At 32.7% G+C, this 25,143-nt stretch overlaps 1 protein-coding gene and 5 long non-coding RNA genes across 45 annotated transcripts; 1 reads left to right on the top strand and 5 right to left on the bottom strand.

Annotated features, from left to right (window-relative positions):
• Nucleotides 1–1,120: 1,120 nt before the first annotated feature.
• Nucleotides 1,121–4,200, bottom strand: LOC146938219 (uncharacterized). Its single transcript, XR_015031183.1, has 2 exons — nt 4,087–4,200; nt 1,121–3,981 (listed from the first exon to the last, which is right to left on the bottom strand). It is a non-coding gene; the product is annotated as an uncharacterized LOC146938219 (long non-coding RNA).
• Nucleotides 4,201–10,681: 6,481 nt separating this feature from the next.
• On the bottom strand, nt 10,682–16,509 carry LOC146938218 (uncharacterized). 39 transcript variants are annotated; one of them, XR_015031176.1, is made up of 11 exons: nt 15,791–16,281; nt 15,594–15,699; nt 15,416–15,482; nt 15,268–15,313; nt 13,959–14,043; nt 13,810–13,864; nt 13,579–13,652; nt 12,924–13,053; nt 11,872–12,273; nt 11,269–11,771; nt 10,682–11,016 (listed from the first exon to the last, which is right to left on the bottom strand). It is a non-coding gene; the product is annotated as an uncharacterized LOC146938218 (long non-coding RNA). The 39 variants fall into 39 exon arrangements; XR_015031177.1 differs by having other exon boundaries at nt 12,924–13,048; XR_015031140.1 differs by having other exon boundaries at nt 13,579–13,864; nt 15,791–16,509.
• A 2,288-nt stretch (nt 16,510–18,797) lies between these two features.
• LOC146938217 (uncharacterized) lies at nt 18,798–20,042 on the bottom strand. Its single transcript, XR_015031180.1, has 3 exons — nt 19,638–20,042; nt 19,381–19,431; nt 18,798–19,109 (listed from the first exon to the last, which is right to left on the bottom strand). It is a non-coding gene; the product is annotated as an uncharacterized LOC146938217 (long non-coding RNA).
• Nucleotides 19,255–20,206, top strand: LOC146938216 (uncharacterized). 2 transcript variants are annotated; one of them, XR_015031181.1, is made up of 2 exons: nt 19,255–19,328; nt 20,036–20,206. It is a non-coding gene; the product is annotated as an uncharacterized LOC146938216 (long non-coding RNA). The 2 variants fall into 2 exon arrangements; XR_015031182.1 differs by having other exon boundaries at nt 19,328–19,452.
• Nucleotides 20,207–20,874: 668 nt separating this feature from the next.
• LOC146938215 (putative F-box protein At5g55150) lies at nt 20,875–22,175 on the bottom strand. Its single transcript, XM_085757824.1, has one exon. The coding sequence runs from the start codon at nt 22,173–22,175 to the stop codon at nt 21,018–21,020; it is 1,158 nt and encodes a 385-aa protein (XP_085613950.1). The 3' UTR covers nt 20,875–21,017.
• Nucleotides 22,176–22,455: 280 nt separating this feature from the next.
• On the bottom strand, nt 22,456–23,295 carry LOC146938214 (uncharacterized). The gene is made up of 2 exons (XR_015033356.1): nt 22,869–23,295; nt 22,456–22,813 (listed from the first exon to the last, which is right to left on the bottom strand). It is a non-coding gene; the product is annotated as an uncharacterized LOC146938214 (long non-coding RNA).
• Between the last annotated feature and the right edge of the window lie 1,848 nt (nt 23,296–25,143).

Raw genomic sequence — 25,143 nt, 5'->3', positions numbered from 1 at the left:
TCAAAAAAAAAGTTGCAAATAAAAAACCATCAAAAGTGTGAGTTTCATAAAAATTGTTTAAATTTTCTATCATTGAAACAAAATATGTTTAAGTTACATAAGTGTGATATGACATTGTGAAAACCATTTAATAGTGGTTATGATACCAAATTTAAGTCTTTATAAATTTGCAATTGAAAATGCTCTAAGAATGTGTATCAAAGTTAATTAACAAATCCTGAAACTAAATCATAATAACACTATGATTTCTACTTTTTTGGACAAAATTGACAATTTTATTGCAATTTTGTATTATCAAGGGAATCTTTCTGGGACTTTAAATTCACATATAAATCCTTAAAAAATGTATGTGCATTACGAATTTTTCTACAATTAAAATAGATTTTTAATGTTAATTTCATAACAAAATTCAGAGAAAATATAAAATAATTAAAAAAATTAAAGGATATATAAGTGAGAGTTTTTTATAAGGAAAATTGATTAATGGATATAAACGAGTGAAAGATGCTAGAAATGCACCGACTATCGTCCAAAATCTTGTTTCAGATTCGTCCTCACTACGAACAAATCACAACCAATCTTCACTACTAGAAATATACAATTGAGAAATGATATTTGTACAACCATTTTGGTACAATTTTTGTACAACTTTCTCTCTCATACTCACATTATGTTTTTATTCTCTCTCTCCCTTTTTCTCTCTCCATTGTTTTTGAATAATGAGAAGAGAGAACAACAAAGTTGTCTCAAAAGTTGTACCAAAATGGTTGTCAAAATATCACTACACTATACAATTTTCATGCGGAAATGAATCCCCATGTAATAGGGGTAGACAAGCACCCATGTCCCGGCTAAAAACCGACATGACCATTTTAAAAAAAAAGACACAACGAGCAGGTGGACACTGATAATTGGGGTCCAACACTATTTTTCAGTATGTGTGGGTAGTATTAGTCGGGTTCGAGTCTCAAAAATCATAATAAACCATCATTTTGGTTCCTTGAGTATCACACTCTCTTTAATTCTTGCAAACATACTCACAATTACTATCACAACAATTGACACAGAAAAATCTACATAAATTATTCCGTAGATAAAATTGTAGGAAAATCTACATAAATTGTCAATAAGCAACATCAAAGTTCCCACCATATAATAAAAGAAGTAATTCAAAGTATCGATAGGTTTATATATAACTTATTATAAAATTGTGTGAAATAAACAAAAAAATATAAAACAAAATTATAAACTATTATGTAATTACATAACAAGAGTTACAAATAAAAAACATACTAATCAATATGATTATTTGCCTCTAATCTCTATTGTCTTTGCAATTGTTGCTTCGTCTACAACTTCTCTTGTTCCAGTCATAGCAGCGAGATCATTTAGACCATGAACTTGACTTCTCAAAGCATTAATCTCTACTTTATTTACTTGATCAATAGAGTTGTCGCTCTTCCACCGCCACAAAAAACTGTCCGAACAACCGGACACGTATTTACAAATGTGGCGGGGAACGGAAGCTCAATGGAGTCATATGTTACTCATCAGGTATGTTTCATTGTTGTTGCGGTTGGGAATGTTCTAGAGAAAATAGGGGCAGAACTTGTAATATTTAATTTGGGTCTAATCAAATGGACCAAAGCCGTTACACCTAAAACAACTAGTTGGGAATGCTTTGGAGAAAGCAAAACGGGTACACAGGCAAGAGGAGGAGCAGGAAGACTAAATCCAAGCTTTGAAGGTGAAAATGATACAGGATAAAGAGGTTTTGATATTTTCTTTTCTTTCAAGGCTAGTGAGGTGAAAAGGGAGCACACCCACCCAAAATATATTAAAAAGAAGATTGTTACAAAAAGAAGGGGTTCAAGCCAACCCTCCTTAAAGAAAAGAGAACCTGAAACTAGGCAACCCTAGTCTATTGTGAACATAAGCTTCTCTAATTTCCATATGCAAAGTATAAAAGTACTGAAAAGAGGCTAAGGATAGATTTATGTTTTCAAATCTATCATTACAAACATTTCCTTCTCTGTAAATATGAGACACTATAAGTTAATGCTGGAAGTGTACTCCATACAATTGAACCATCTATTTATTATCTGCCAAGGCACTATTTCTACAGATTTGAAACCAAGTATTGTTATCTTTGAGTCAGACTCCAACCAAAAGTGCGTGTAATTCCTTTGTTTTGCAATCTATAAAGTTCTCATTATCCCACACAGTTCAGCAATTAAAGAGTGTCCAACACCTAAGCCTTCAGCAAAATAACCTAAGAATTGACCATTATAGTTTCTAAAGATTCCACCATAGGAAGTGGCTCCATAAGTAGCTGCACCATCACAGTTTGCTTTTATCCAATGCATAGTAGGAGGAATCCAAGAGACTTCCTTGACAATACTAGTTCTAAGAGGATTAATTTTGCAATTGGAAAGCCTTTAGAACAGTGAACTCTAGCATGGAGAAACTGACAGAAAGCTTTGAGTTACTAACAGATAAAGAAACTCCAGAGATAATGGTGGATATTGCAGATCTCCAAGGGATAATTCTGTTGTTGAACAATGCTTTAGAAAGATACATGATAAATTCTTGTGGGATGAATTGATCCAACTGCACAATATTAGAAGAGTCTTGAACTTGAACTATGAAGCATTGACATAGACACTGGACACGAGTCACACTTTTGCTGTGAAGCACGGTCACAGACACTGACACCGTACACGACATTGACACATCGGCACCAATATAATTTCAGAAAATGACAAAATTGAATGCAACCACCGGCACCAGTATAATTGGGCGTGTCAATGTCTGACACAAGTCGCGCCTTTGGTATGAAGCACAATCACAGACACAGACACAAGACACGACATTGGCACGTTAGCACCAGACACGACATTGGCACATTAGCACCAATATAATTTTCAAAAAACGACCAAATTGAATGTACCCACCAGCACCAGTATAATTGTGTGTCAGTGTCGGACACATGTCACGCCTTTGCTGCAAAGCACAGTCACAGACACGACATTGACACATTAGCACCAATATAATTTTCATAAAGCGACAAATTGAATGTACCCACCAGCACCAGTATATATGTGTGTGTCAGTGTCGGACACATTTCATGCCGTTGCTATGAAGCAGTCACAGACACAACATTGACACATTAGCACCAATATAATTTTCAGAAAGTGAACAAATTGAATGTCCACCAACAACAGTATAATTGTGTGTGTCAGTGTCGGACACATGCCATGCCTTTGCTATGAAGCACAGTCACAGACACGGACAAAGAGGTTTTGATCTAATTGAGAATGCTTTAGAAAGATACATGATAAATTCTTGTGGAATGAATTGATCCAATTGCACAATATTAGAAGAGTTTTGAATTATGAAGCATTCACATAGACACCGGACACGACACTGAGATGTCGACACCAGTATAATTTCAAAAAGTGACCAAATTGAATGTATCTGTGTCGGTGCAGGACATCGACACAAGTCACGCTTTGCTAATGAAGCACAGACACCAGACACGATATTGACACGTCGGCACCAGTATAATTTCATAAGATGACAAAGTCGAATGGCACCAATATAATTGACAAAATTGAATGTAACCATTTGTGGCAGTGTACACAACACTAACATCGACACGACGCTGACCCTAATGGACACGACACAGACACAACACTGACACCGATAAAATTTTAATCGATGCAAAAGTTTAGAAAATACAAACAATCAGATATTAACAATTTGCAAAAAGGGTGTAAAATTGATAAGAATTTTCCAAAACTAAAAGAAAATAATTTTCTAAATTGTTCCATCCGAAATCGAAGAATAACGGTTTGCAAAAAAGGTAAAAATTTATCAGTTTTTCAAACCCTATCAAAAGAAAAGATGACAAACCTGATCGGGAAATGGATCTTGAAATTCGGCAACGGACGGTGGGAGCAGTTGCTCCGGTGGGTGGACCTACAGCGCGCCATTGTAGAAAGTGAGGAGAGAGAAGAGAAGAGAAAGAGAGAGAGAGAGAGAGAGAGAGAGAGAGAGAGAGAGAGAGAGAGAGAGAGAGAGAACCAGTGTTCTGCGATAGACGTTGAGGTCGGCGAGACGGCGAGACGGAACGGAGAGAAGAAAGAGAAAGAGAGAAAACCAGTTTTTTTTTCCCGCTTTCTGATTTCTGAAGTCTGTTCTTGCCTGAAATAATTTTGGTTTAAATGCACTTTTTACACCCTATGTTTATCATCGTAGCAATTTTTACCCTCTAACCAAAAAAAAAAAAATGCAATTTTGACCCTCTAATTTTGCCATGTTTAGAGAAATATGCTCTTTTGATCCCTTATTTTTACAAAAAAGTTGCGATTATGACCCCTTTTTTGGGACACGTGGCAACTTCTCAACATAGTTGGGAAAATTAAAGGGTCAAAATTGCATTGTTTTTGTTAAAAGACCAAAATTGCTACGGTGGCAAACATAGGGGTCAAATGTGCGGTTAAGCCAATAATTTTTTTGTTTTTTTGCTGAAAAAGAAACACTTCATTTTTTTTAGATGTTTAATTGTATGATTGATTGATCTCCTATTTTAATAAAATTGCAATTCTAATACTCTATTTTTAATTGCGCAATTTTGATCTCAATTCAAAAATATTGATCAACTCATAACTTTGATTATCTAATTTGACAACGTGACATTAGATTACTTACCTGAAACAAAAAGAATGACTTAATTGTTGGGTGTCTTTTAAAATGGGAGATTGAATAGAACTACTAGTTCGAACCCCGGACCTTGCATATATTATGCATTGTTCCTACCAACTGAGCTGACATAATGACTTGCCGGAATTCAAATGATATTATTTCATTAGATAAATAAATTAAAAATAATAGAAAATAATTTAAATTGAAAAAAAATATTATATGAAAGTCATTAAATTAAATAATTAATTAGCTTAAATAAAGTTTAAACTTACATAGATGAAGAAAAGCATACAAATTAATCAAATGAAACAAGATACATAAGGTGATATCCACAATATATTAAAACTATTAGAATATTAAAATTGAAAACTAATCAAAACTCTAAAATTAGTAGTTAAGATTTAAGTTGAAGTAATCAATTATACTCCTATATATTAGTCTAGAGAAACATATTATCCTTATGAATAAAAAATTACATATTATTTATTTATTTTATTGTTAAAATTGTATAAACATATGGATTGGGTCTGCCCAGTCTGGAATAGTTAGTCATAAGCTTGCTACATAAGCAAGTTTGTTACTTTGTTGTAATCGGTTAGTTAATCATTGAATAAAGTTTTTGATTTCTCATCATTCTTACCCTCTCAATCCTTTCAATTTTTTCCAAAACCTTGATTCCCAAATTCAGTTAATTTCATCAAGTTGTTCTATCAAATTGGCATCTAGGGTATGGTTAGAGATCACAATTGTTGAAGAATATGTGAAAGATGGCAACTTGCACGTGCATTTTCAAAATGAAGGTGATGTTCATGTATCAAAATGTTCTTGCTATCATCATGAAGGCTTACGATCAATAGAAAAGCTTACGATCAATGGATCGTGAAGATGAAGCTTACGAGCATGGTTAGACTAACAACATTATATTGTTTAATTCAGTGTACCTTGTTTTTAAATGATCTCTTTCCTTAATTGTTCATTTTACTGAAAGTAGCTTGGTATTGAAGTCATTTTGTTTCTCTGATGTTCTTTCTTGATCGGTTTGTGTTTTTTGGATCAATTGTTGTTAAGGCTGTGCTTGTTAATTTTTTTTTCCTTTGGCTTCGATTATGAACACAGTTAATAAAAGTGTAAAAGTAATGTTGCCAATTGCATATTACAGAAAATAGCGATATGTTCAAATTTCGATATACAACAGTAATATAGCATCGCCATTTGACAACATTTTGTACTAAATATCCTATAACGGAACAATAATGGTTTGTTCAAAATATATTACATTATAGTGCTATAGCCACTATTTAACAACACTTGTAAAAGGTATCTTTTTTTTTTTTTTTTTTTTTAGGCAAAATAGAAAATATAATAAATAAAAAGAAGGAAATACAAAGACTGGGGGACATGAAACCTGACCCAGGAATAACCCAAGCGGGAATACAATCGTGATAAATCAATCCAAGTGGATCAACTCTAATCTATCCTAACAAAAATTCACTAATCAAAGGCGCAACCCAGCGAACCCGCGTATGAGCTCGAAACCAGATTACAAAAAAGAATGAAAAATGAACATCTGCAAGGACAGTTAGAGTATAAAAATGGCGAATGGATCGACCGTCAACACGGTAACAAAATCCAAGTGCCAACAGCTCCCTGATAAACAGCAAGCATAGATGCTCTTTCGAGCAAAACAACGCGTAAGAACTCAGATCGAGGGATGAGTCCAATACGTCCAGTAACCAACCCTTTCGGGTTTTTAAACACACCACACCCTTACGGGTTTACGAAACAGTCCACCGCAATAAGGCCAATTTCTATCCCACCAGTCTAAGAACAGCAACAAACACAACACCTGCAACAAAAACAAAACAAAACACAACATAACAGAAGCAACGAACATAGCCTCCAAGAACTCCGACGCAGTGGCAGTGAAACAACAACCAAGAAAACTGCAGATCTCAACAGATCCGGAAGAATCAGAGATCGAAGGTCGGACATGGTGAAAACGAAGAAGCAGAACAGAGCCGGAAAACACCACCCTGTTTAGCTACGACCCACCACCATGGAATCCACAAACCACCGCCGCGAAGCTGCATGAAGACCAGACAGCACGACGGCAACGCCACCAGCCATCTAAAAGAGCCCCGACCCTCCGGTAAGGCCTACGGATCTGTGTTGCATAACCATGAACCACACAGTCAACAACTAAACCAAGCTGATGTTGATGAGAAACCGAGGAACACACCGGCCGGGAAGAGGCGAACTGGTGGTGCGGAGAAAAGATCTCGTCGCACCACCACCTGAGAGGTCTACATCGGAGAGAAAGGCTTTGGATTTGGTAGGGGAAAAAAAAGTAAAAGGTATCTAAAATGAGCATTCAGTAGGAAAATGAAGGAAGGAAAGGGGGAACTAACTAACAAATTATAGGGGAAGTGTGAACCACATAAGAGAGAGTAATATTACTAACTAACAAATATAATTTGCTTATTTTTATTTATTTTGTTTTGCAATCTTCGTAGCACAGTCACTTTTGATCAAAGTGTTTGATGTCCAATACACATTGGTGTCGGTCATCGATACAACAACGACACATGTGAATACATTCAATTCGTTTATTTTTTTCAAATTATTATCATTGTCGTGTTTCTCTATGTTATGATCATGTTTAGTTTGGTTTTTATACTAGTGTGCAACCCGTGCGCGGACGCACGAGTAAAATAATCTTCGGACAACGCAAGCCAGAACAACATACAATCGTACCACGATGCTTGACAAAAGGTGTATCGACAACGTACATTTGCATCTCAATTTTCGGATGACGCAGGCACCAACAAATACATTAATATCAAATACTACATTGATAAATATTCAAAGTAATTACTATTGAATTTAATCTATAAGATAAAAATAACTACATAGATAAAATTCCACCAATATATATATATATATATATACTATAGCATTCAACATTTTCAACAAAGGGGAATATTATATCATGAACATCAAATTCACAACACTAAGACTTTCTTACCAACGAAAACTAAAACATTCCTAGTACTTAGACATCTTTAAAAACTTCTTCATACATAACATCGATGGTTTTAAGCATTATGTTCTTGTATCCTTCTTTTACAACCCCACCATTATCCAAAGCTTCATCCAAACTATCCATGGTCCTTTGTATCCATTCATCAGAATGATCCAAAAATCAATAACTTGTTAATCTTTGGTAACATTGCATTTTTTACCTCTACAAAAACAAATAGAATATGAATAATAGATTCATATAAAAAAGAATTATGAAAAATATACATGGAAATTTGATGAAGAACAATACCTTTTTGATGAAGAAGCCATTGGAGAGCATGCAAAGACACAAATAGAAGGTCATTTTGGAATGGGGATAGATAAGTAGAAAAAAATACAGTAATTGTTACTCATGCCCATATTAATTTATTGAATAAATACGGTTAAATTAGTAGAAAACTTATAATAAATTATGATAATACATGACACCGCAAATACACAAATAAATACACAAATATTATTTAAAAATTTATTTAGAAACGAAGAACTTCAGTGATAACAAAGATTTTAGAACCCCCCCAATTATTCAATACTTTCACAACTAAAAAAAAGTAATCATCCAAGCAAAGCCTAGTAATGGAAAAACGAACAACAGAACTATTCCCATATAAATGGTTCCCAATTCTTCAAAATTAACAACAATAATAACAAACAAAATGAGGACAAGTAAGGTGATTATTATTGTAATTGAAGAGTGGTAATTATTACAAAATGAGGTCATTATTTAATGTATCCGCTATCAAACAATGTAATTTGAATAACACATAATAAACAATGAGACCAAAATTAAAGATGACTTAAAGGCCGAAACAACAGAGCAAATTGAACATACAAAATACAATAGATGTTAAAACACATGACATACAACTTACAAATTAGGAATACAAATTCTTTTGTCAAAAAATAAATAAATAAGGAGAACAAATTCTTGTTAAAAAAATAAGGATTAAAAATTACAATACAACCATGAATAAAATTTTTAGCGACACCATCGATATGAAATCAAGATTCAAAGGTTGGTAATCAATTGTGGAAAATTATTTATAAGAATGAATGTCATGGAGGTTGATACATTAAGTGTTAACATTAATTTTTTATTATTATTTTGAATTACAAAATATTTTAAAAAAATTCTTGGAGATATATTTGAGGGTGTATGTATCTCGAAAATTAAATGGTATAAAATATGGTTTGAAATTGTTTGACTTTATTAAACTAAATGAAATAGCCACTGCCAAAAAAAAATTAATACACACTACCAAAAAAAACTAAATGAAATAGAAATTTTGGATCTATTACTATTCACACCACTGTTTAGGTGTACACTGCCTGAATCAGCCTGAATTGGGTTAAGACTTAAGCCCAATCTTCTTCATCAAACCCGGCCCCTCTCCTTTCACCCTCATTTTTTCATTTTTCTGTAATACACGCATAAGCGGGAAATACTTGTGTGACATTAATGTCACGGTGACATTAAATCTGGGCCACACATTGGGTGACATTAGATGTATTGTGTGGTCCAGATGCAATGGCAATGACAATGTGTGGTCTAGATGCAATGGCACGGTGACATTAATGTCACCAAAGTGCCACCCCGCATAAGCGCTCTCTACCTCTTCCCCCTCTACCGCCGTCGCAAGCTACCTCCCCATCCACCGTCGAAATCAGCCTCGATTGACCAAAACAACCATGTATTCTTTATCTCCTCAACCTTCTATGTCTTTGTATCCAAACAAAATCAATAAATGAGAAGATCGAAAAATGGGTATATCCTACTCCTGTGCAAAAACATGGAAGGAACATAGCAAAATAAAGGTAATCTAAACTATTTTCACCTTCCTTTCTCTAGATCGTTTTGCATGTCTTATTCTTTTGATTGTGAAGGTATTCTTAACCCAATTTCAGGTTTGGTGAAGAATTGATCATGTTCACAAAGTTTTAAAACTTTTGAAGCCTGTAGTTTTGCTTTAAGACCGGTCCTCCCAAGTCTAATCTCTTTCTGGGAAATTTTATTTCATTGTAGTTATTAGGTCTTGTAAGTTTGTGGTTTTTTAATTAACAAAAAAATCTAACAAACTTCAAGATGATTACTCAAGCTTTTCTAAAAACAAAACTGAAAACCCAAAAAGAAACATTTTTAATTAATTTTCATTACAAATTACAAAAAGTGTAGCATTTTCCCTTTAAAAATTTATTCACATTATCATGGTGTTATTCCCATCCACCATGAGATAGATTGGCAGAAACTATTGATGACGATGACACCTTCTCCAGAGTCTAGATAAGTTTTATAGTTCTCACCTTGAGAACATATGGTTAAGTTAGATGTCTTCTTCACTTAAGAATTTTCATTGTACTGTATTATGTCTGTGTGTTAAAGGGGCATATGATCCGAACTATATGCTGCTCTTATTTTCAAACTCATTTTTGTATAAATCACAATTTTTCATTTCCTAACTTGATATCCAATTCCCTCTTAGAATTCAAATTTGAAATTTCATTGCTTTAAATTTCATTTAACTTTCTAGTATGATGCACGCAAGTATGCATTGTGTTATGAATGTTTTCTTTTTAACATGGTCTTTTGATAACTACTAGTGTGGTGCCCGTGCGATGCACGGGCATAAGTAATGTTGGATGCAAACCTAACGGCATTAACGCAACGAAAGAAATACGGACATATTACGTACACCTCATATTTTAAATTTTAACCACAGAATATCATAAAAAATAAGAATACTAAAACATGTGATCCACGGATGAGATTAACGTCGACAACTGAGCACATGACAGTAACGTCATGTCTGATGTTCCACCACACGGTTGATTCAAACATTGACATCACACAATTCTGAATAAAACGGTATACAATAATATTGAGGAAACGTCATACTACGGGATTCAAGTATACGATTAAAACGACGAATTAAACAGAAACTACACATGTCATAAGACAAACATTACAATCAAGTAGTCTTCCTACCTATAAAAAGATATGAATACGAAGATAACGGATCAAACGGAAATCAACACACTTTTTTGTTTTTGAGTAGAACAACACTAAACATCACAAACCACATTAATAGCTCATCAGATTAGTGAGACTATCCATAAAACACAAAGTCCTATACGATTACAACCGAATTGTCCGTGGTCTATCCTATCCCATCATGAGGTTGATCCAAAACCAACATCATGTTAATCTTCATGAACACTGCATTCGGTCATCTACAATTGGAGATAAGATACAAAGTCAGAATGCATATAAATCAATTTAAATCAAGAATGTCAAAAAAAAAAAAAAAAACATCACCGGGACAAATATTAATTTTAAACTTCACCAAGATTCAAAGAAAAATGATTCTTATGGATCCTATAACTGAATACAAACAGATACAATTTATCTTTTCTAGTCATCGAGATTTCAAAATGAATGGAAAGAAGAAAAATATATAGGCGAGAGATAGCGTAGAACAATACCTTTTTGATGAAGAAGCCATTGGAGATAATGCACAGCTATGAATAAACGGTCCCGTTGCCAAGGCCATTGCCATTATGCATCAATTTTCTCAGGCCTATGTCTAGTTATACAAAGCCCAAGTTCAATCCAAGCAGAAGATGGAACCTCTATATATTACTTAGAAACAACTAAAAAAACGATGACAAAAGTGTTAATGTAAAGGTGCTCATTGAATTTAATCTTTATGATTAAGTAATGTTTCTTAATAGCACATGGTGGTTATACTATTCGACATGTTCATGTATGTGGTATGACTTTTTTACTTTTAAATAGGTATGCGATTTCGGTTTATCTCAAAGAAAGTACAATACATACCTTACTCATAAAACAGACATGGGAACATTAAGCTATCATAATTTTATTCTTAATAATCAATTCATTCTTTATATCCTCATGATTGAATGTTCGTATTGTTACATATGATACAACAATATATGTACAAATATTAATTCTGACACTTAACCTTAATAATCAATTCATTCTTTATATCCTCATGATTGAATGTTCGTATTGTTACATATGATACAACAATATATGTACAAATATTAATTCTGACACTTAACATAATATACGCAAGTATCGATCAATTTCATTTTGAGCCTTCCTAAATTGATAAACAATGTTCCATCCCATGGCGAGCAAATAAAGATAGATGCGATCCTGACAACTATTGACCAAAATAGAAGACCTTCTCAAAGCATCTTCTAGTTGTTCTAGAGGCTCTCGGGTTTCAGGGTACTTCTTAAGCTCTGAGATCTTGAGCTGATCAAGCAAGTTCCCAATCAACTTAAGATGTTGTGCAAACTGTCTGCAGTTCTTCTTATGCATCCTTGCTGTATTTGCTGCTTTCGCAATCATCCTAATCAACTTTACTGCATCTAAGCCTATTAATTGGGCTACATTTGCAATCTCTCCAAATTGTTCCCATGAAGATGCCATTCTATATCAACTCACACAGTTCCAACCTTTAAAATTACATATTCAATCGTTGATTTAATTAGAAAAATTAGGAGAAAATGTATATGAACCAAGATTCTATATTTCCAAAATATTTGCACTGTGGACACATTACAGTAGCAAAGAACTCCAATTTATCCATCTACTATCAAAAAAGCTAAAAATGGTGTAATCAATTTAAATATCTGTAACCCCACCCCTTGTTGATCAACATTTCATGCTCAACCTTGAATCTACGGTGTGTGGAAGCAGATAAAAAAAATCATACATTTGACTGAGTTGTCTGACACAGCTCGTATGAGTGTTATATAGGTGTTGGACACCGGTCCAATAAGTAAAGAAGAATAGAAAAAAACACAGTTTTTTTGTTCAAAAAAAAGAAAACAAAACAGTTTTTTAGGACACTTGTTTGAGTTGTCCGACACGTGTCGTACGAATGTCATAGGTGTGCCGCAGACATCGACGCGTGTTAGACACCGCGACACGCCAAGTCCTAAAGGTGTTTGTGCTTCATAGACAATACACAACCATGAATATGAATTTGATTTATATTTTTTTGGTGCAGACAAATATTATCCATAACCGAAGGGTTGAAATTTGAAAACCATTTTGATTTGTTAAGTTATTGATATAGCAAAGTGAATGATCATTTATTTACCTATGGTTGTACAAATAGCATTGGTATCTTAAGCCTTTGAAATCATCCCCTGCATGGTGTAGATTTTCTCACTTCTCAGAGACAGCATTGCCCTTCAAGATCTTGAGTTTACAAAGACAGAGACACTGCACTGCAACAACACATGGCAAATGAAATTTAAGCACATGAGAAAAGAAAGAAAAATACTGAAACCAAGTGAATCTTAAAAGTGTTATTTTTTTTTTTGGTTGCATCTTAAAAGTGTTATTTGATTCTTGTTTCATTTTTTAACAAAAAAAAGTTATTTTATTAAATAATAATAATAATAATAATAACAATAATAATAATAATAATAATTTCATCAAAAATAGTTCAGAATTCATATTAATCTAGGTAATTTATATTTTTGCATAAGTAAAAGAAAAAGAAAAGGACAATAAGTGTGCTGTTGGTTAAGAAATTTATGCATGGTCACAAAGCATTGTGAGTCAAAACAACAAAGAAAAAGCAAAGTAATTAGATACTTAGATACTGCAGGTAAAAAGAAATACAGACATGCAACATAAAAATACCAAAATAGGAGGAAAAAAGAATCTACTTCTACCAAAAAAACTCAACTGAATCTACACACACAAGAAATGGCTTCATAGTAAAAAGAATAGACAATGACAACAACCTCAACAACTCATACTACCACAATAATCCCATCACCCTTTAGATGTACACAATCACTTCCCATTCCAAATTACCCTGCAATTCAATCAACCACCCAACCACAGTCATATTCATAACTCTCATTATCAGTTGCACTTACAATAAAAGTTCCATCGTCAGCTATATCAGTCAGCTGAGCAATGGTTTTCTTTGCATACAATCGCAAAAACACTTCATCAAAAGACAACCTTACACGGGGACCAAGTTTGGGAACAGTCCTGGATGTCTCAACTCCATCAAAGCCCACCCTGAAATATAGCACTCATGTCACAACAATTGATATACAATGACATCTACATCAGAAAATTCCGAAGTTATATAGATATACAATAAAAAACATACCCATTCTTCAGTTGAAGAGCCTGTAGAATGTCAGGATTGATCAAGAGCCTAGTTATATTCATCGCATTCTGCACAAATGCCTTATCTGCAACTCAGACAATAACAAACGCATAACAAAAGTAATATCAGTGAGGTTTTGATACTTGAGCAGATCCATCCCAGATGCAAATATTTACAGTAATTAACAACAATAACAAATGCCTTATCTGCAACTCATACAATAACAAACAACAAAATCAAATTGATATCATTCTGACAAAATGCAACAGCAGAAGTACAACAGATTTTTGCAAAAAAAAAGGCAATTGAATATGACAAAACCAAGTTAAACAATCAAGTGAAAACCAAACTCACTAAATTGGTGTTTCAATAGTTAACAATTTGGCTATTCTCTTTTGAAAGAGTTATTGAAATTCAAAATCTAAAAAGCAGCATTATTTTATCACTTATCTACACTAACAAATATGAAATTTAAAATACATGACGTGGATTAGTTTTGCCAAAATGAAGTCTCTCAACACAAATGGGCAGAGAACAAAATCTGTGAATTCCCTTTGATTTGTACTAATCCCCAACCTCGATTTCTATCTTGTGTTATTCAAACTCATTATCTAGAAGGTAGAAAATGAAAATAAAGATATAATAAGTCTCCATGAAATTCAATGCTAGTTATAAATTATAAATAAATAGATAAATCAAATAAGCTGAAGTCATCACTTTAGAGAAATCACTTGTGTTTATCAAATAAGCTAGTTATAATACTTCATCACACTTGTTTGTAAAGCTCTTGAGTTTGGTTGTCTGCTTCAAAACAAAGGGATCAATAAATTTTAATACTAAAAAGTATATGCGGTACTAACTCAAGGAGAAGTGTAAAAGACCTCTGAAATTCATAATTGGAATTTTATTTTTGTTTCTATGAGGAAATAGACATGTCATTTGTACATGCAAAAAAATGGTGAAAAGCTCCTCATACTAAAAAGAAGAAGAAAAAAGGAAGACAGGTGAACTTAAGCCTGTTCCTCTATTAAGATCAACAATTGTAAAAGTCATCTTTCATATTTCTTATCTCATTTACATATTTGATTGTGTCAAACAAAATTGGTGTTAAGTAAAAAGTCAAAGTACTATTAACTTAAATAAACAACGAAACATTGAAACAACTTTTTAACTTCAAAGCCTTTAAAAAATGACATAAACAAATAATAAGAGGTTCTACGGCATAACTCAAACCAGCCTTCTTGAATTGCATAAATTATTCTCCATTTTTCATATGTAGCTATAAATTCATAAGTTGACAAAACCACACCTAAATAAAAATTCTTCAACTTGAATGCTTTTAGGAACTGCTCCACCTGTCATATGTAAAGTTTGAGGAGCTTAAAAATACTAACCAAATAAAAACAAAGGATTAAGCAATGCAAATGACAGTCCATTGTAAGAAGATCAGCACTTACATGATAATCTAGAGAAATGAAAAATTTGCAAAAATTATTTGTGTAGATTCAACATTAGCTTCTTATCCTTATGCAATTTCACAAACATGTTATGAGCATAAAATCAAATATAAAAAATGATAATGACTTGAACAAACCCAATCCCTAAACCCACCTTCTTTGACAGCAAGAAACTTACCTGCAATACAGTAGCTCCATTAGTATACAATACTGTATTTAGATTACTTTCCATATTTAGGTCCTAATCCTTCTGGAAAACATACATCAATTGTTTTTGTGGCACCCTATAACAATAACAGAGGGTACGATTCACAAGTACATAATTCAAAGAGGAAAATCACTACCAAGTATGAATAACAAAATGAAAGTAATTACCTTCTCATCAATCAGCAAAACTTGAACAGATTTTGGTTGATCAGGTTTCAAAAAGGTTGGGACTTAATCCTCCATGTCTCTCTACCATGAACCACATCAGAGTTTCGACAAACAATCAATGGATTTTTCCATCGCAAATTCAAAATCAGAACCAAAATGATATCAGTGAGGTTTTGATATTTGAGCTCAGAAATTCAATCCACCAAAATCTCACAGAATGAACCTAAAACTCAATTGACGATGAAACCAAACAACGAACACAGCAACCAGCTTTAGGTTTTTTCCAGTGACAAATTGAAACCTGCTCAGCTCGGATCACAAACACGTCCTTATATAGTCCTCAAAACAGAGGGGTAAAATAGAGATATTAAGTAAAATTATACCCTCCCCTCGACAATTTCTGCGATGAATGCACCAAATCCTTAAAAGTTTGAAACAAACCTGCTATTTATCAAGGACAACACCACAAACAAACAAAAAATTTGAATTTCCTGTCGGCAATTAATGGATTTTGGAACGCTGACTGAACCAAATACATCATCTACGATCCATGAAAAGGGAAAAAGACAAATTAGAAGAACCCTTTAAGCAAAAAGAATGAGACAAACCTGACAAAAGCAGACCAAAAATTTTAAACGAAGACGCTATCACCATAATCAGAATTCAACAGTAAAGAGAGAGACTATTCTCTTTTGTAAGATTTATTGATTTCAGGTGAGGGGAAGAGTTGGTTACCTTTAGAATTTTCTGATGGTTCCTTCCCAACCAGTTGTCTACTACCTAAAAATTTGCTAGGTACTTTGTGGTTGAGCTAAAAGGGGAAACTCACATGATTACTATGTGATGGATCCATTGTAAGCTGCTGAAATGGTAGATGAGAACACCATCTGTGTGGCAGCAGCTATTTTGGGTTCAAGGCTGACCTGAGAATCTTGGTGATGGCACTATACGGCCAAGTTAAATCAGGGATCTCTCTGCAACAAATTAGGGCTTCTTTCTTCTCAAAGGATTACTCTTCAATGCTCAATCCTTGCTCCTTCCATTTCTCAGGTCAATAACCCCTTCTCAATTTCAATCTCATATAAGAAATATCTCTTTTCCTTTATTTTTGTATTTATTCATTAAAATCATTGTTACATGTACTCGTAGGCTTTGCAGGTGTACTTTTATTTGTATCTCAGATTTTATTTATATTTATGACCAAATCAAGATTTGATCTGATTTGAAAAATGTTTCGAAACAAAATGATTACCAGCAGATTGCAATATTTTTTTTATTATATAAAACAAAATATTTCATCAGAATGAAATATTTCAAAATGGGACATACATATAAATAGCTCTTGAGATGGTATAAAGTGAGTCCTGGAATCCCCATAACCCTCATCGGGTCTCATTATGTCATTCTTTTCTTTAAAGAGATATGAATTTCCATGCAACTCTCTACCCAAATTTGAAATGGGTTACTAACACTATTTCTGTTGACATGCTGAACTTAGATGAAATGAGAAAGAATGGAAAATGTTCTTATTCTTCAAGGAGTAACTTTCAAGAGTCTGTTGAAAGGTGATAGAAGAAGCAATAGTTATGCAAGTAAGGTGATAAGTGTAGAAATGATGGGAAAAAAACTTATGTAAGTTTTCCTTTACTATCTAATACATCTTTTTCTGTTCCTTTACTATCTAATACATCTTTTTCTGTTGTTAGATAAGCATATAACTCCTTCTAATAGTTGGTTTGAACATGTTTAAAGAATGCATAGGGGTTAAACCACATCCAATAATGATTCGAATGTAATAGACATGAGAAACAGAATCTTAACTCTGCAACATTTTCCATGCTATGGTTTGTCACATGTTTTTTTGTTTTCTTTTATTCCTCTGCCTGAATCTGGATAATATAGCCGTCTATGGTCCACATTTCAAACTTTGCTAATTTAAAAAGATAAGAATTAGCATGCATTGTTAAATGAGGGAAATTTCTTTCATGCTTTGTGATGTTTGGGTATACTTTCTTCGAATATAATGATCATTAGTATACAATCTCTATTGATGATCCTTAGTAACACTCATTTCTTCTATATTTCTTATCACAAAAATTTCAACCTCAAACTACTTATGACAAAAGTAGTTAATTGAAAAAATAATTTGTTAAATAGAAATTCTAATTCAAACATCCTTACAGAGCAACAATGAAATTGAAAAGTATTTTGTAGGTTAGTAGGCTTTTTGACTTTTCTGGCTTTATTTTGAACTCCACAATTTAAGACTTTTACTATGTCTTGGAGCTGCATTTTTCAATTGACTGTACTTTTAAAATCCCCCCAAAATTTGGATCTTGTCCAACCATTTTTTAACTTTAATGTACAACAACAACAACAACAACGCCTTATCCCACTAAGCGGGGTCGGCTACATGGATCAAATGCCGCCATAATGTTCTATCAAAGACCATATTTGGATCCAACTCATTGACCTCTAAATCTTTTCTAATGGTTTCTCTAATAGTTTTCTTAGGTCTTCCTCTACCTCTTTTAACCTGACTCTCCTCCATTTGATCTACTCTTCTTACCACGGCGTCTACGGGCCTTCTCTCTACATGTCCAAACCATCTAAGCCTATTTTCTACCAACTTTTCTACTATAGGTGCTACCCCCACTCTCTCTCTAATGATGTCATTCCTAATCCTATCATGTCTAGTCTTACCACTCATCCAACGCAACATCCTCATCTCCGCTACGCTTACTTTACACTTGCATGAAATTTATGGAAAGCCTCCCTAGTTGGCAAGGCATCCACGTGGATACCAAAATATGCATGAACATTGGGGTTTCAGAGAGGTTTCCCTTGTAAGTATTACGGATATCATAATTTTTTTAGACAATTAATTTGGTTGCACTCTATTCTACGTAATTCTTGAAATTTTAGCATAACCTAAATGAAATTTGTGAATCTGAAATGCTTTGACTGCATGATTTGTTATTGAAGATTATGAGTATGAATCACTGAATGAAATAGAATGTAGAAATTTTGAGTAGGTGATGAAGAGATACAACATTATAATCAATGTTGATTTAATATTTTTTTCTCAACTCTTAGCCAAACACTGTAAAGTAAACTTCTCAACTTTTAAAATAAATAAAATGATTTTAAGGTAATAGACATGGGATAACAAATTCTAAACTTTGCACATTTTTTTTCCTTCCTGTGATGTATTCTAGTGGTAGTTGTTTATTGTTGTTGCGTGTCTGAACCCAATTGGCCAAATTTTATGTTGGGTTTTCCTGTCTTGGAAGCTCCATTTACCTTGAATTTCATTGCACTGCACAACACATCATCATAAAATTTATTCAATAACATGATAAGAAGAAAAAGGAGATAAAGTAACGTTGTATTATTACTTGAGTATGTACTGTACAACACATCATCATAAATTTTATTCAAGAACATGTTAAAAATAAAAAAGATATTAATTTGTTGGAGCTAGAAGAAGCAAAAGTTCTGCAAAGAGTTAAAAGTACAATTAGTGAAACAAAAGCATGTGAGTTTTCCTTTTCTATCTAATAATAACAGTGCAGTTAGAAGTATTATACCTGTGCAGTGAGAGGTTAAATGAAATTGCTCTTCACCTGAACGTATTATACCTGTGCAGTGAGAGGTCAAATGTAAGATATTTAAATTGACTGCTAGTTAAACACATTTAATTTAAACTGAAAATAACCCGTCTATCTTGCTTGTTTCATAAGAAGGGGAAAGACATAAAAAAAGAAGGGGAAACAGAAAAATGCACAGAAACTATATGCTTCATGTCACTAAATTTATCTGTTTATGTTGTCACAATTGTCATTACCTCTTCATCAAGATCCCTTTTAGGCATTTTCATAACAATCTTATAAGGGTAACATCTGAACGGATTATACCTGTGTAGTAAAAATAAATTGTAAAAAGAACATTAGACATCATTGCTAGTTGGAGACATTTAAAAGAATCTGAAAAGAACTAATCTATCTTGCTTGTATCATAAGAAGGGGAAAACAGAAATATAGAGGGAAATTATATGTTGCATGTCACTATTTTTTTATTTTCATTCTTTTACTAAATTTCAGCATGGATTAATTGTAGGTTGAAAATCAGAAGCTTGATGATGAAGATGGTGGGGATTGTTTCAGCATGGATTAATTGTAGGTTGAAAATCAGAAGCTTGATGATGAAGATGGTGGGGATTGTTTCAGCATGGATTTATTGTAGGTTGAAAATCAGAAGCTTGTTGATGAAGATGGTGGGGATTGAGAAGGAAGGAAGGGAAGGAAGGAAGGAACGGGATGTGTTGGTTTGGCAATGATCAAAACAATGCTTGATATGTATTTATAGAGAATATGATGAATCCAAATTAAAATATGTATAATAAATTTAAATTGATATGTGATTTGTAGGCATATAGGCCTTTTGACTTTAGAAAAAAACATTGTCAGAAAATCTGTCTTATATCCCTTGTTTTTAGGATGTCTGCCACTTGAGCCAATGAGTTTCTCTGTAACCCACGTGCAAATGTTTTGCAACCCCACATGCAAATGTTTGCTCCAACAAGGATGGTTTTTGTTTTATACGGCGCCTTTGGAAAAAAATAATTGAAAATTCGTAGAAAATTAGAAAACATCAAAAAATGAAATAAACAGAGGGAATTTTATGGCTCTTCTTTGTTAAGATTATAGATAGATAGATAGGTTACATCTTTTTCCTTCAAAAAAAAAAGATAGATTACATCTTCAGTACCACTGTGGTGTATTTCTTTCCTAAAAGGTTTACTAATGGATGGACTTTATATCAATCAAATTTGGTTGACAGTTAACAAGGAAAAATAGGATTTATATATGGTAGCAGCTGATAGAGCTCCTGCTTGCTAGTGCAAGGAAATTTGCTCAATTGGAATCTGTTTTAAAATAATCCATTCTTATAACTTACAGAGAAAGCAATCACATTGACAAGGTTGATTTTCATAATATATTTGGATGAAACAAAGCATTGTAATAGAAATCATAATTGGTTTGACAAGTAAAATAATACTCGTGAGAGAAGTTCAAATGTCATAACATATAAAGTAAACAATTGAAGAAATTAAGCAAAACATTGTAACATACTTTTTTAGACTCCATTAAATAAACAAACTTGAGAAGACAAAAACTGAGACTAAAATAAAACAAAGTAACATACTTCAATTAATTTGAAGTTGTCAATCCCAATGAAAAGGTGGAAGTACCCATAGTGCAGGTGGCATTCGTGCAAACCAATTTTGGTAAGGGCAATGCTGACTAAAGCTTCCATCTTTAACATTATAAATTTTCATATCAAATGGTCCATTAGGATAAGGATCCGGCTCATCGTCGTAATAATCATCGGTGTAATATATTGAATCCTTTTGCAGATAATTAGAGAAATATGAGGCAGACATAGATACAGAATCACTATCACCCACAAATAGAACATTGTCTCCCAAACTATCAAGTTTTAACATTTGCATAAGCTTACCACTTTGAAGCTCCAATTCCAACTTATATACTTCAAATCTTTCGGTACCACTACTAGACAAGATACTATTTTCATCGTCATCGTCCGGAAAACCAATAAATTTTCTCACAAGCCACAATTCTCCCTCCAATGATTTCACAAGATAAACCCGATCAGCATAATCATCTCCCTTAGAAGAAACAACATTTGGAATGACCTTCTTATCTTTCAAGTAACACAAATCGAAAGAGACAATGTTACTCCATTCTCCCACGGCATAGACTAGACCTTTATAGAAAATAACATCACTGAAGCGATAATAGTCTTGATCAATACAAGTCCAAACCTTTTGTCCGGCTTTTATGAAAGCAAGACAGTTACGCATACTATAGATTGCTACAACAACGTAATCGTGTGGCATAGTTGTAGGATTAGCCGATAAAATAACCTTGTGCACATTACATTCATAATTTTTTCTTCTCCTGAGTATATCCAACATGTAGATAGGTGGTAGAGGGATGGAAACATTTTTGAAAGGATTTAGTAGAGTTATAATTGTAACTTTGGAGTACTCCACCTTTGCTAGCCAACCATGACTGGAGCCACAAAACCTCTTGTTATAAGGCACATGAAGTTGCAACTTATAAATTGTTTTGGATGAAATCCCATATAAACTTCTCTTTGTTCTACACTTTCTTTTTGTGGGAATCATTAACATCGGCAATACATTATTTTTTATTTGCCGGTTTTGATAATTACCCTTTGCAATGGAATACCAATTTTTACAGACCACACTGAAATAAATGTGATCTATACGTTCTACCAATTTGTCAAAAATCAAACTTAGAGGAAGTGCTTCTAAATTTCCCCAATTTACCTCCATTGACAAGAAAGCTATTGAAACACAAGTATTGAAAAAGGGGAAGTTTTTTTGGTACGGAAAAGTGGGAGGTTAAAATCAAGATATTCAAATCAAGTATAAGAAAAGGAGAAGGTTTTTATTTTTTTGGTATGAAGCAAAAGGTAAAACGGGGAAGGTCAAAACTATGAGAAAATCAGGTGCACAGAGGGGTTGCAGCTCTGAAGCCCCGATACTCCAAAAATGGTGAAGTATCGTATCCGACACGTATCCGATACCGATACGCCCCGATACGTCCCGATACGCGTATCGGAAAAGTATCGGGCAATTAATATTTATTTTTTTGAAAAACAATGACCGATACGTGTCGGATACGTCCCGATACGCGTATCGGAGAAGTATCGGGCAGTTAATATTTATTTTTTGAAGGAAAAAAATGACTAGTACGTGTCGGATACGACTAACTTGTACTCCGACACAGCTTACTTATACTCCGACACCTATACTTCTGTCTTACATATTTCCTTTAAAAAAAAGAAAGATAAAATAATAAGAAATAAAACTACAAGTCTGGCAGCGCTATCAAAATCATATTGTCTCTTCTAACCTAAAAAAATAGGGTTTCTCGTCACCACATAGCAATAACTATTCTCTCTTCTAACCTAAAAAAATAGGGTTTCTCGTCACCACATAGCAATAACTATTCTCTCTTCTAACCATTACCACTGATTGAATTCTACTCTGTTTCTCTTCTCTCTAATGTTATGTTTCTTCTGCTGTTTGTTTTCGATATAAATTAGTGTTAATTGTTAAGTAGTCAACATTAGACAAAGATGTTCTTTTTTTATAGTACTTATGATGTTCTCTTTGGATGGTACTAATGATGTTTAGCTATATTCTATCTAATTTGTGCGGAAAAAATATGTAATTGTCACTTGTTTTGATCATTTTCATTAATGTGAATGTTTGTTTATTATCATTTTTAGTTATGTTTATACATTGTGCACTTATACTATTAATTTTAAATTTAATTTTTTAATAACGTATCGAGGCCGTATCGTATCGGGAATTTTGAAAATTTTCCCGTATCACCGTATCGGTATCGTATCGTATCGGTATCGTGTCAGGTATCGAGGCTTCATAGGGTTGCAGTTTGATGTATTTAAATAGAATTAAGAAGACGGTATTTAAACTATGAGGAAATCTTTCTTGTTTGGAATTGAAATATTGATAAGGTTGTTACATGTTAATTTTGCTAATATGTGATTCCAAAATTTGTTATTAGTTTTTTTTTTAAGGAAAATTTGTTATTTGTTGTTACATGTTAAGGTTCTTATCAAAATAATTTTGACTCAAATATATAACCAAATCTTTTTTTATTTAGATCAGGAAAATAAAGATTTTGGAATCCCGTTTTTTTTTTTTTTGATAAGGTTATATTTTTACGATCAAGATAAAGAGAAACATATCTTTATTTTATTTGAAAAAAAAATAGTCTTCGTGTATCAAACAATATTTTTTTCATCAAAAAAAAGATGTATGTTTATTCTTTGTCAAAAAATAATTTATTTTTATAAGATCAATTTATTTTTGTTACCATGTTATCGATACAAAAATTTTACCATCATTTATCAGTAATTAATCTCTATTAGAAGCATATGTGATAAACAAGGTGTGTTTTTCTCTTGCTCAAAAAAAAGGTGTGTTTTTCTCTTTCATCCGGATTTTTTTCCATCTATAAGAGTAGATCGAATGTCTTTTCATTTGACAAAATAAGTAAAACTATATTTATTTTTTTCAATGATACCCACAATATAACAAATATAGTATCCTTCAAAACAATATAAAAAACATGATATAATTTTTTATCTTTTCGATGACACTAACAAAATAGGATCAAATTTACTTAATGGTATAATTGAATGGAGTCAAAACCAAGCCATAATCTCTTACTACTTTTAGTAATCCACATTTGTCAGAAACATTCAAGTCAAAATGTTGTTCACATGCATGTCATACAAATACCATACTTTGCCCAAAAATTCACATGCATGTCATACAAATAATCCTTGATAGAATGTTTATCTTTTCCTGCATTCGTCCTTTTTCAAATGGGCATCCCTAGATGCTTTTGAAACAAAAGCTTGTTTGCACTTATGGCATTCATACTTGCCTCCTTTGTGAGTTGTATTATGATGATCTTCAAATCTTTTCATAGACTTGAAGGTTTTACAACATACATGACATGTGTAGTAAGGCATGCTGCAATATAAGAAAAAAATAAGCTTGTTAAAAAAACTAATATTTCCTTTTTTGTTCTACTAATAGTCTAGTATGATTTTTTTTATTTTTTTTAAGGAAGTCTAGTATGATATTTATTATTAGTTTATAAATAATTATTTTTACTTATATGTACTTCAAAGAAGCATTAAAACAGACCACTTGATATATTAAGAAGAGAAAATAGTTAATGTGACAGTGTTATAACAACGAAATGGTTGAAATAAGCTCTCATCAAATTAAAAATTGATTTATTTTATCAAAAAAAAGTTGCAAATAAAAAACCATCAAAAGTGTGAGTTTCATAAAAATTGTTTAAATTTTCTATCATTGAAACAAAATATGTTTAAGTTACATAAGTGTGATATGACATTGTGAAAACCATTTAATAGTGGTTATGATACCAAATTTAAGTCTTTATAAATTTGCAATTGAAAATGCTCTAAGAATCTGTATCAAAGTTAATTAACAAATCCTGAAACTAAATCATAATAACACTATATGATTTCTACTTTTTTGGACAAAATTGACAATTTTATTGCAATTTTGTATTATCAATGGAATCTTTCTGGGACTTTAAATTCACATATAAATCCTTAAAAAATGTATGTGCACTACGAATTTTTCTACAATTAAAATAGATTTTTAATGTTAATTTCATAACAAAATTCAGAGAAAATATAAAATAATTAAAAAAATTAAAGGATATATA

Source organism: Medicago sativa, chromosome 3, assembly GCF_051527215.1.
Source record: "Medicago sativa cultivar Bolivia chromosome 3, Bolivia_mono, whole genome shotgun sequence".
Taxonomy (NCBI): Eukaryota; Viridiplantae; Streptophyta; class Magnoliopsida; order Fabales; family Fabaceae; genus Medicago; species Medicago sativa.
This window is presented reverse-complemented; position numbering and strand designations above follow the sequence as displayed.

Excerpts from the sequence above, each read along its gene's own strand:
- LOC146938215 (XM_085757824.1), bottom strand. The coding sequence starts at position 22,175 with ATGGAGGTAAATTGGGGAAATTTAGAAGCACTTCCTCTAAGTTTGATT.